This window comes from Lissotriton helveticus, chromosome 4_1, assembly GCF_964261635.1.
Source record: "Lissotriton helveticus chromosome 4_1, aLisHel1.1, whole genome shotgun sequence".
Lineage (NCBI taxonomy): Eukaryota > Metazoa > Chordata > Amphibia > Caudata > Salamandridae > Lissotriton > Lissotriton helveticus.
In genome coordinates this window covers 1,079,259,402-1,079,271,969 of record NC_136063.1, presented here as the reverse complement: position 1 = coordinate 1,079,271,969, position 12,568 = coordinate 1,079,259,402, and the positions used below count along the sequence as shown (strand labels likewise).

At 47.1% G+C, this 12,568-nt stretch overlaps 1 protein-coding gene across 7 annotated transcripts in view; it reads left to right on the top strand.

Moving 5' to 3' along the window:
* The window catches only part of LOC144828987 (sodium-dependent neutral amino acid transporter B(0)AT1-like), a 1,274,746-nt gene that overhangs the window by 115,715 nt on the left and 1,146,463 nt on the right, over positions 1 to 12,568 (top strand). For all 7 annotated transcript variants that reach the window (XM_078687667.1, XM_078687664.1, XM_078687665.1 and 4 more), the window contains one exon: positions 4,368 to 4,505. In XM_078687667.1, the coding sequence (XP_078543793.1) occupies positions 4,368 to 4,505 (138 nt within the window). The remainder of the gene's footprint in view (positions 1 to 4,367; positions 4,506 to 12,568) is intronic.

The following is a 12,568-nucleotide window of genomic DNA, read 5'->3' as shown; positions in this document are numbered from 1 at the left end:
AAGCTCCATCTCTCCCTGGCTGGCCGGATCGCCCATTGCTAAGATGGTGGCCTACCAAAATTCCTTTATGTGTTTGTGAATTTCCCACAATTCAAGAGGAGGCTGCGCTCAAACCTGATTTCCCTCGCTTGATCAGGTGGGTAGCCTCGTGCGACCTGGGAGCTAATTACGCTCTCATTTGTGCAAGGAGATTGGGAGCAACTGACATGGAATTATATCACAGCTGCGCACAGGGCCACTTTGGGTTTCATTGGATCTACCTGACACTCTTTATGGCACATACCGTCCCTGAAAGCGATCAAGCGGAACCGGTTCCGCTACACATGGCACTGTTTCACCCACAAAACAGAACAAGATAGCTAGTCAGGTTTTGTTTTTTAGTTATTTGGGACCCACCCAGCCTGTCTGTGCTGCGTGAACCACGAGTCTGCTTACACAGAAATTTTAGATTATTCTATTTTATTCAAATATCGTTAGTTCGTCTGTATGTCTTAAAGGAACACCTTTGTCAAAACAATCAGGTTAACATTCAGACAAAAATGTGCGCAATATATACAAGAGTGAAAATAGTTCACAATACATACTCAAATTTACATGCACCAAAAAGAATATACTATGTACAAATAAATTGAAACATGAAGACATTTAGCAAAATACCAGTCCTATGAATAATAAACCAATAGACAGGCGGACACATAAATTGAATACAACTGCCTGCCTGTCTAAATACACCTGTGATTAAGTCTTTTTATATGATTGAACAGTGAGGGAGAGTGGCAATGATATTAATAATTCCCTAGCTGCACCCTTTTTCCCTATCACAGGCTGGGGGTCAACGCGTTTCGAACCACTGGTAAGTTGAGGGTTCTCCTCAGGATGTGGACTGGGTGAATCCTTATCTGTAAAAAGTGGGATTCAGTGTAAATATTGTGTTGCGGTGACATGATGGTACTCTCTCTGGCTCACTGGGAATTTAAACAAAATGATAGTACCTGCAGAAATCGCGCAGGAACTGCAGGGGTGTAAGATGGCTTCACACAGATTGGAATTCCTGCAACAAATATAATAATGATGGAGGCGGTGAGGGCTACTGGACCTGGCTTAATAAATCAACAAACACCAGACACGTGGATTAAGTGCAACTGGTCCTACCTGGACTTGAAAAAAGTCAACAAAAGTCGAAGACATATTTGTTGGACGCTCACGGGTAAATCGGAAGATCATGGGAGGGGGGCTGCTGACCTTTGAGTCGAAACTGCGTGAGACAAAATAAATGGAGGGTTGTTTTTTGCAAGCGTTCAAAGCCGGAGACTGGCGTAGAACGAGCACCTCTGGTTTGCAAAAAAATGAAAACGGATACTTACTCAAGCCCGCACAGGATTCAGTCTGTTCAGCGGTCTCCGGCGTGTGGCGGCGCTTGGGACCGGATGGAGTGTGTATTTTAAACGGAACGGGCTGGGTTTCCCGGAGTAGTTGAAAGGGACAACGGACCAGTCGGGGGAGTAAGCGCCGATACTGGTACTTGTAGTCCGGTGACGGCGTGACCGAGGGTTAGGTCTTACATGCCGGGATGGCAAAGAGTGCAGTCTTTTAGTTTCACAGACTAGCAACATGTGGCTTAGTATGTAACATCTAGATGAGCCCTATGCTGAACATTAGGTACGTTTAGAAAGTACAGACATGGCTGGGCGAGGGCACGCAGCACACCGCTAATTTATGCATAAATGAGGGGGAGCTTTGGGACATCTAAAACTAGAAAAGTGAAGGTGGGCCAGATGCCAGAACCGATATTATTGACCCAGAATATACCGTTAAAGAGAACCCTGTACTGAGCCTCATGTACATTAAAAAATCCAGGGGTGGCGGGTGGTGGCCAACAAGGAGTTTTTTTTTAAAAACTGCAGGTCCAGATCGCCTCAACAGCATCGCCCGCGGCCTGGGATGGATACAGTCGAATGCACTGTCTGGGCATGGAAGCAGCTATGCCACAGAGCACGTCTGTACACTATGTGCGCTCCATCGGTGCTGCTAACTAGTCACCCTGCACTGCCTTTCATGCCTGAGACTGGGGTCTGCCAGCATTTACACAAGCTCCAGTTACATACACTAGGGCATGCTTTCCCCGGAAGGCGTTTTTGTTCACCTGGATACAGTATTGGGAGAGGACCATACTGGGCTCCTTGACAGGATGACTTACTTCCAGCTATGGGCAGCGCTTCAAGCCTAATATCCTTTGTTCCTGATCACACCCCCAACTTTCCAAGTCCTGGAAGCATTTTTAACCAATCCCTCCCCCTGAGAACTTATTTCACGCATGTTCTCTGGCATGCAGCACGAATATCCAGTATGCGCACCCTAGCCCAATGAGAATGGGAGGCGAGCTTGGGAACCCCTTTTTCACATTCAGGGATATGTCACCCAATTCTAGACTGTGACTTATCCATTTTAAATTCCTTCATTGTCATGACCCTGTTCCCCATGTGAACAGTCTAGCCCGAACTGCCAAGCCAGGTCTTCCCTAAACCAGGAACAAGCATGCTGGGACCAGTTTCGGGGTAACAACCCTCATCAGGCAGGCTACCTTGAATCCAGTGGCATAGTGAGCAAGGGGCCCACATCTGAGCATATCCTGCCAAATTAGGGCGAGAAAAGAAAGCACAAAGAAATGATGGATGGAGCGCTGAAACTCACCCCCAGTCACAGATCTGGGTGGAATCCATCATCGTTCTTTAGCTCACTTCACCAACCCAACCATTTGCAAATCAGTCATGACCCTGTTCCTCATGAGAACAGTCCAGCCCAAACTACCAAGCAAGGAATTCCAGGTCCTCCTTGGACCGGAAACAAGCATCCTGGGAATGGTTTCGGAATATCACACCGCCATCAGCCAGGCTAGCTTGAATCCAGTGACGTAGCGAGCAAGAGAAAACACAAGGAGATGATGGACGCAAAGCTGAAACTTTTCAGACACTCACCCCCAGTCACAGACCTGGGTTGAATCCATCATCGTTCTTTAGCTCACTTCGCCACCCCAGTTCAGACCCAGCCATATGCAAATCAGTCATAACCCTGTTCCTCATGAGAACAGTCCAGCCAAACTGCCAAGCCAGGCCTTCCCTGGACCGAAACAAGCATCCTGGGACTGGTTTCGGGTTAACACCCTTCATCAGCCAGGCTAACTTGAATCCATTGGAAAAGTGAGCAAGGGACCCACGTCTGGGCATACTCTGCCAACTTAGGGCGAACAAAGCAAACACAAGGAGATGATGGGCGGGGATCTGAAACTTTTCAGACACAAACCCCCAGTCACAGATCTGGGTTGAATCCATCATCTTTTTTTAGCTCACTTCGCCACCCCAGTTCAGAACCAGCCATACGCAAATCCATCATCTTTTTGTTTTGCAATTTCACCCTAAGTGAGAAGGGTATGCCCAGATGTGGGCACCGTGTTTGCTATTTCAACGGATTCAAGCTAGCCTGTCTGATGAAAGGTGATGCCCTGAAACCGATCCCAGGATGCTTGTTTTCCTGGCCTGGTAGTTCGGGCTGGGCTGTTCCCATGGGGAGCAGTGTCAAGACTGATTTTCATATGATTGGGTCTAAACTCAGTTGACGTCGCAAGAAAAATAACAATGGATTAAACCCAGATCTGTGTATGGGTTGAGTGTTAGAAAGTTTCAACATTCCGTCCATCATTTAATTTTGTGATATTGCTGTGTGTGCATATGGCCCGCCCACTCTCCACCTGCTCAAATTACCGGCCTCCGCTGTTTATTGGATTTTCTATTTTATATATGGAAAGGTGGACATTTTTAAAAACTAACATAATGAATTGTGGAGTGATTAACAAATTGAAAGCAATTATGTTTTTTATTTCCATGCAGTTTTTAGATGTTGTTTGAGTCACAGGACGTTTTTCATTAGTGAGTAGGAATGTTGTTTTTGAATAGAATATTTTATTTAGAGATAAAATTGTAATTAGTGATGTGATGATATTTATTGTTTTATGTTAATGGACTACAGTCTCTTATGTTTGAACGTCATAATTTGCATACTTTGTGACTACAGAATTATTTTGTACATGAGGCCTTAAGTTCTCGAGTAAGCGTTATACAAGCAACATAATCATAAAGATGCATGACTAACCTCCTGACAGAATCTTTAAGCGTCTACTTGGAATCTACTCTGTTTAACAGCTTGATTCCTTAATAAACTGTATGTTAAGTGTTGTTTAAGTATAGTGTTCATTGACGGCCTTTATAAGCTTATTCAAAATTATCTTGTGCATGTTTCCAATTTGCAAATGACAGTTTGATGAATGAAATAGTAAGGCAAATATCAAACAATTATCCAATTCCTTTTCTCAGGTATTGCCTCAATGTTAGTATCATTCCTCGTGGGTTTGTACTACAATACGATAATTGCATGGGTGATGTGGTATTTCTTCAACTCCTTCCAAGAACCACTTCCATGGAGTGACTGTCCACTGAATTTTAACAAAACAGGTACCAAATTTAACATCCGATATCCTAGTTTGTAAAGACACATTTTAGAGCCTACAATTGAAAATGTCATTAATTTGTACTAACCTTTGCAGCTATTTCCAACATGATTTATGTCCAATGGTGTCAACTGAAGCATGCAATACTTATTCCTTTGATTAGTTACCACTAAAATTATAAATAATGTAGTACTTGTATTGTACATTCCGGACAAGATTCAGAAGTACTACATAAGCATGTGCTTTACATACAGTATAAATGCACAGTAATTCTACCTATCAGTGGCGTTACGAAACCTGATGGGGCCCCCCAGCAAAGTACATGGAGGGGGTCACCTGACTCACCGCCCACCACTTTTCCCACCGCCAAAAGATCTAGTACATTTTGAATTGAAATCTCGAAAATGTAATGAAACACCTCTTTATTTGCGTACTCAAAATTCAAACACGAAAGTAAGAACCACTCTTACCATATAAGCTAGACCATTTGTAACATTGTTTGTCAAGAGCAGATTATTTAACTGAGACAGGAATCAGAGCAATGCCAAGGAGCAGTTGTATTGTTTGAGGAACTGCCTACCGCCGAAGAACAAGAAACAACTACATAGGGTCTGAATTAGAATTGACATTGATGGAAAATAACTTGAAACTTTGAAAGACAAACCCAAATCTGCAACTTAACAGACTCGACTGACAATATACATGAGCAGTACACAAGCTATAACCCAGTATCCTGCCAGCACCAAGAGAAATAAACTGGTGTGAATTATCTGCATGCAAAACCAACAGTTGATGGACAGAATGCAGAACAATGTCATACATTCACCCCAGTACAGAGATCTGGGCCTAAATCCATCGTTTTTTTGCACTCCACACCACCCCAGTTCAGACATGGTCATATGCAAATCAGCCTTGACCCTGTGCCTCATGGGAACAGTCCGGCCCGAACTGCCAAGCCATGTCTTTACTGGACCCGAATCAAGCATCCTAGGACCGGTTTCTGGCTATCAGCCGTCTTCAGCCAGGATAGCTTGACTCCAGTGTTGTGGAGAGCATGGGACTCACGTCTGAGCATACCCATCCCACTTGGGGTGACAAATGCAAAACCAACAGTTGATGGACAGAATGCAGAACAATGTCATACATTCACCCCAGTACAGAGATCTGGGCCTAAATCCATCGTCTTTTTGCACTCCACACCACCCCAGTTCAGACATGGCCATATGCAAATCAGCCTTGACCCTGTGCCTCAGGGGAACAGTCCAGCCCGAACTGCCAAGCCATGTCTTTCCTGGACCGGAATCAAGCATCCTAGGACCGGTTTCTGGCTATCAGCCGTCTTCAGCCAGGATAGCTTGACTCCAGTGGTGTGAAGAGCATGGGACTCACATCTGAGCATACCCATCCCACTCGGGGTGACAAATGCAAAACCAACAGTTGATGGACAGAATGCAGAACAATGTCATACATTCACCCCAGTACAGAGATCTGGGCCTAAATCCATCGTCTTTTTGCACTCCACACCACCCCAGTTCAGACATGGCCATATGCAAATCAGCCTTGACCCTGTGCCTCAGGGGAACAGTCCAGCCCGAACTGCCAAGCCATGTCTTTCCTGGACCGGAATCAAGCATCCTAGGACCGGTTTCTGGCTATCAGCTGTCTTCAGCCAGGATAGCTTGACTCCAGTGGTGTGAAGAGCATGGGACTCACATCTGAGCATACCCATCCCACTCGGGGTGACAAATGCAAAACCAACAGTTGATGGACAGAATGCAGAACAATGTCATACATTCACCCCATTACAGAGATCTGGGCCTAAATCCATCGGTTTTTTGCACTCCACACCACCCCAGTTCAGACATGGCCCTATGCAAATCAGCCTTGACCCTGTGCCTCATGGGAACAGTCCAGCCCAAACTGCCAAGCCATGTCTTTCCTGGACCGGAATCAAGCAGCCTAGGACCGGTTTCTGGCTATCAGCCGTCTTCAGCCGGGATAGCTTGACTCCAGTGGTGTGGAGAGCATGGGACTCACGTCTGAGCATACCCATCCCACTCGGGGTGACAAATGCAAAACCAACAGTTGATGGACAGAATGCAGAGTAATGTCATACATTCACCCCAGTACAGAGATCTGGGCCTAAATCCATCGTCTTTTTGCACTCCACACCACCCCAGTTCAGACATGGCCATATGCAAATCAGCCTTGACCCTGTGCCTCAGGGGAACAGTCCAGCCCGAACTGCCAAGCCATATCTTTCCTGGACCGGAATCAAGCAGCCTAGGACCGGTTTCAGGCTATCAGACGTCTTCAGCCAGGATAGCTTGACTCCAGTGGTGTGGAGAGCATGGGACTCACATCTGAGCATACCCATCCCACTCGGGGTGACAAATGCAAAACCAACAGTTGATGGACAGAATGCAGAACAATGTCATACATTCACCCCAGTACAGAGATCTGGGCCTAAATGCATCGCTTTTTTGCACTCCACACCACCCCAGTTCAGACATGGCCATATGCAAATCAGCCTTGACCCTGTGCCTCATGGGAACAGTCCAGCCCGAACTGCCAAGCCATGTCTTTCCTGGACCAGAATCAAGCATCCTTGGACCGGTTTCTGGCTATCAGACCTCTTCAGCCGTGATAGCTTGACTCCAGTGGTGTGGAGAGCATGGGACTCACGTCTGAGCATACCCATCCCACTCGGGGTGACAAATGCAAAACCAACAGTTGATGGACAGAATGCAGAGCAATGTCATACATTCACCCCAGTACAGAGATCTGGGCCTAAATCCATCGTCTTTTTGCACTCCACACCACCCCAGTTCAGATATGGCCATATGCAAATCAGCCTTGACCCTGTGCCTCAGGGGAACAGTCCAGCCCGAACTGCCAAGCCATGTCTTTCCTGGACCGGAATCAAGCATCCTAGGACCAATTTCTGGCTATCAGCCGTCTTCAGCCAGGATAGCTAGACTCCAGTGGTGTGGAGAGCATGGGACTCACATCTGAGCATACCCATCCCACTCGGGGTGACAAATGCAAAACCAACAGTTGATGGACAGAATGCAGAACAATGTCATACATTCACCCCAGTACAGAGATCTGGGCCTAAATCCATCGTTTTTTTGCACTCCACACCACCTCAGTTCAGACATGGCCATATGCAAATCAGCCGTGACCCTGTGCCTCATGGGAACAGTCCGGCCCGAACTGCCAAGCCATGTCTTTCCTGGACCCGAATCAAGCATCCTAGGACCGGTTTCTGGCTATCAGCCATCTTCAGCCAGGATAGCTTGACTCCAGTGTTGTGGAGAGCATGGGACTCACGTCTGAGCATACCCATCCCACTCGGGGTGACAAATGCAAAACCAACAGTTGATGGACAGAATGCAGAACAATGTCATACATTCACCCCAGTACAGAGATCTGGGCCTAAATCCATCGTCTTTTTGCACTCCACACCACCCCAGTTCAGACATGGCCATGTGCAAATCAGCCTTGACCCTGTGCCTCAGGGGAACAGTCCAGCCTGAACTGCCAAGCCATGTCTTTCCTGGACCGGAATCAAGCATCCTAGGACTGGTTTCTGGCTATCAGCCGTCTTCAGCCAGGATAGCTTGACTCCAGTGGTGTGAAGAGCATGGGACTCACATCTGAGCATACCCATCCCACTCGGGGTGACAAATGCAAAACCAACAGTTGATGGACAGAATGTAGAACAATGTCATACATTCACCCCAGTACAGAGATCTGGGCCTAAATCCATCGTCTTTTTGCACTCCACACCACCCCAGTTCAGACATGGCCATATGCAAATCAGCCTTGACCCTGTGCCTCAGGGGAACAGTCCAGCCCGAACTGCCAAGCCATGTCTTTCCTGGACCGGAATCAAGCATCCTAGGACCGGTTTCTGGCTATCAGCCATCTTCAGCCAGGATAGCTTGACTCCAGTGGTGTGAAGAGCATGGGACTCACATCTGAGCATACCCATCCCACTCGGGGTGACAAATGCAAAACCAACAGTTGATGGACAGAATGCAGAACAATGTCATACATTCACCCCAGTACAGAGATCTGGGCCTAAATCCATTGTTTTTTTGCACTCCACACCACCCCAGTTCAGACATGGCCATATGCAAATCAGCCTTGACCCTGTGCCTCATGGGAACAGTCCAGCCCGAACTGCCAAGCCATGTCTTTCCTGCACCGGAATCAAGCATCCTAGGACCGGTTTCTGGCTATCAGCCGTCTTCAGCCAGGATAGCTTGACTCCAGTGGTGTGGAGAGCATGGGACTCACATCTGAGCATACCCATCCCACTCGGGGTGACAAATGCAAAACCAACAGTTGATGGACAGAATGCAGAACAATGTCATACATTCACCCCAGTACAGAGATCTGGGCCTAAATCCATCGTTTTTTTGCACTCCACACCACCCCAGTTCAGACATGGCCATATGCAAAAAAGCCTTGACCCCGTGCCTCATGGGAGCAGTCCGGCCCGAACTGCCAAGCCATGTCTTTCCTGGACCGGAATCAAGCATCCTAGGACCGGTTTCTGGCTATCAGCCGTCTTCAGCCAGGATAGCTTGACTCCAGTGGTGTGGAAAGCATGGGACTCACGTCTGAGCATACCCATCCCACTTGGGGTGACAAATGCAAAACCAACAGTTGATGGACAGAATGCAGAACAATGTCATACATTCACCCCAGTACAGAGATCTGGGCCTAAATGCATCGTTTGTTTGCACTCCACATCACCCCAGTTCAGACATGGCCATATGCAAATCAGCCTTGACCCTGTGCCTCATGGGAACAGTCCAGCCCGAACTGCCAAGCCATGTCTTTCCTGGACTGGAATCAAGCATCCTAGGACCGGTTTCTGGCTATCAGCCGTCTTCAGCCGGGATAGCTTGACTCCAGTGGTGTGGAGAGCATGGGACTCACGTCTAAGCATACCCATCCCACTCGGGGTGACAAATGCAAAACCAACAGTTGATGGACAGAATGCAGAGCAATGTCATACATTCACCCCAGTACAGAGATCTGGGCCTAAATCCATCGTCTTTTTGCACTCCACACCACCCCAGTTCAGACATGGCCATATGCAAATCAGCCTTGACCCTCTGCCTCATGGGAGCAGTCCAGCCCGAACTGCCAAGCCATGTCTTTCCTGGACCAGAATCAAGCATCCTAGGACCGGTTTCTGGCTATCAGCCGTCTTCAGCCAGGATAGCTTGACTCCAGTGGTGTGGAAAGCATGGGACTCACGTCTGAGCATACCCATCCCACTTGGGGTGACAAATGCAAAACCAACAGTTGATGGACAGAATGCAGAACAATGTCATACATTCACCCCAGTACAGAGATCTGGGCCTAAATGCATCGTTTGTTTGCACTCCACATCACCCCAGTTCAGACATGGCCATATGCAAATCAGCCTTGACCCTGTGCCTCATGGGAACAGTCCAGCCCGAACTGCCAAGCCATGTCTTTCCTGGACTGGAATCAAGCATCCTAGGACCGGTTTCTGGCTATCAGCCGTCTTCAGCCGGGATAGCTTGACTCCAGTGGTGTGGAGAGCATGGGACTCAAGTCTAAGCATACCCATCCCACTCGGGGTGACAAATGCAAAACCAACAGTTGATGGACAGAATGCAGAGCAATGTCATACATTCACCCCAGTACAGAGATCTGGGCCTAAATCCATCGTCTTTTTGCACTCCACACCACCCCAGTTCAGACATGGCCATATGCAAATCAGCCTTGACCCTCTGCCTCATGGGAGCAGTCCAGCCCGAACTGCCAAGCCATGTCTTTCCTGGACCGGAATCAAGCATCCTAGGACCGGTTTCTGGCTATCAGCCGTCTTCAGCCAGGATAGCTTGACTCCAGTGGTGTGGAAAGCATGGGACTCACGTCTGAGCATACCCATCCCACTTGGGGTGACAAATGCAAAACCAACAGTTGATGGACAGATTGCAGAACAATGTCATACATTCACCCCAGTACAGAGATCTGGGCCTAAATGCATCGTTTTTTTGCACTCCACACCACCCCAGTTCAGACATGGCCATATGCAAATCAGCCTTGACCCTATGCCTCATGGGAACAGTCCAGCCCAAACTGCCAAGCCATGTCTTTCCTGGACCGGAATCAAGCATCCTAGGACCGGTATCTGGCTATCAGCCGTCTTCAGCCGGGATAGCTTGACTCCAGTGGTGTGGAGAGCATGGGACTCACGTCTAAGCATACCCATCCCACTCGGGGTGACAAATGCAAAACCAACAGTTGATGGACAGAATGCAGAGCAATGTCATACATTCACCCCAGTACAGAGATCTGGGCCTAAATCCATCGTCTTTTTGCACTCCACACCACCCCAGTTCAGACATGGCCATATGCAAATCAGCCTTGATCCTCTGCCTCAGGGGAACAGTCCAGCCCGAACTGCCAAGCCATGTCTTTCCTGGACCGGAATCAAGCATCCTAGGACCAATTTCTGGCTATCAGCCGTCTTCAGCCAGGATAGCTAGACTCCAGTGGTGTGGAGAGCATGGGACTCACATCTGAGCATACCCATCCCACTCGGGGTGACAAATGCAAAACCAACAGTTTATTTATTTATTTATTTATTTATAGTGTTTTGTATAGCGCGGACAAGACCCGTGGGTATCAGAGCGCTTAACAAGGGAGGAATTACAAATAAAGATAATAAAAACAATAAAAAACAACAAGAGGGTAGTGAGGTAGAAGGCAATATACTGAATGGACGAGATTAAATATAAATATATTCATAATGGCTGCACAATTAGCATTATGTGGCGAGCAAGGCTTGGCTAGTGTCCTGGTAACAAACCATGCTCGTTGAGGTAGGGTTAGAAGGCGATCGAGTGCATATCAAGGATAATAAGTATAGATAAATCAAGTGAGGTAGAAGTTATATATAATGACTGTGACATATAGTTACGGTACCACATATAGGGATAAATAAATCCAGTGAGGTAGAAGTTATAAAGTGTGACTGTGAAATATAGTTAAAAAGTTCACACATATAAGAGGTAGTAGTGATGTGTCAAGCCTTGGCTTGGGCACGGCATCAGATCATTGTTCGATAGTGATTTTCCCATTTTCATGGAGAGGGGGGCCCTCAGATAGCGTACTTGATCATCCCAGTGATCCTTGGGTTTCTCTAAGTAGGGTATTTACTCATCAAGTGGCTCTTCAGTTCTCGTTTGAATGTTACTGTATTTTGAATCTTCCTGATGTTTGGAGGGAGTGAGTTCCATATTCTGGGGGCAGCTCCAGAGAATGCTCGGTTGTAGGTCTTTTTCTTGTGGAAAAAGGCTGGACGTAATAGCAAGTCTTTTGCGCTTCTAGTTGTTCTGTTGCCTCCTGAGATCTTCAGTTTCTTAGCTAAGTATCTAGGTGTGTTGTAGTGAACCGCTTTGTGCGTAATACAGGCCATCTTCATTTGAATTCTGGCCTCGTATGGTAGCCAGTTTAGTGCTTTCAGGTGAGGAGATATGTGATCGAATTTCTTCGTTCCCGTAATGAGTCTCGCCGCTGCGTTGAGGCAGGCTTTCAGAGGTGCTGTGGAAGTTTTTGGTAGGCCCGCTAATGTGGTGCAGCCGTATTCGATCCTCGAGATGACTAGTGATTGGATAGCCAGTTTTAGATCTGCCTCAGTGATAAAGGGTTTCAATTTTCTTAAATAGTTCAGGTGGAAACGGGCGCTCTTGGCCATTGAGTTAATATGGTTTTTCATGTCGAGGTTCTTGTCTAGTGTAATTCCTAGTGATTTGGCTGAGTCAACTAGGGTCGGGGTGCAGTTTAGTGCTGTCACCAATTTAGTCCACTCTTTAACATCAGATTGGTTTCTAGTCGTTGAGATTAGCAGGAATTCAGTTTTCTGGGCGTTTAGTTTCAGGTGGTTCATTGTTAACCATCGCAAAGTACTCTTCAGTGTCTTATTCATTAGGTCAATGTCCTCAAGGGAGGCGATCTTTATGTATAATTGCGTGTCGTCCGCATACATATGATAAGATACCTGTGATTTTT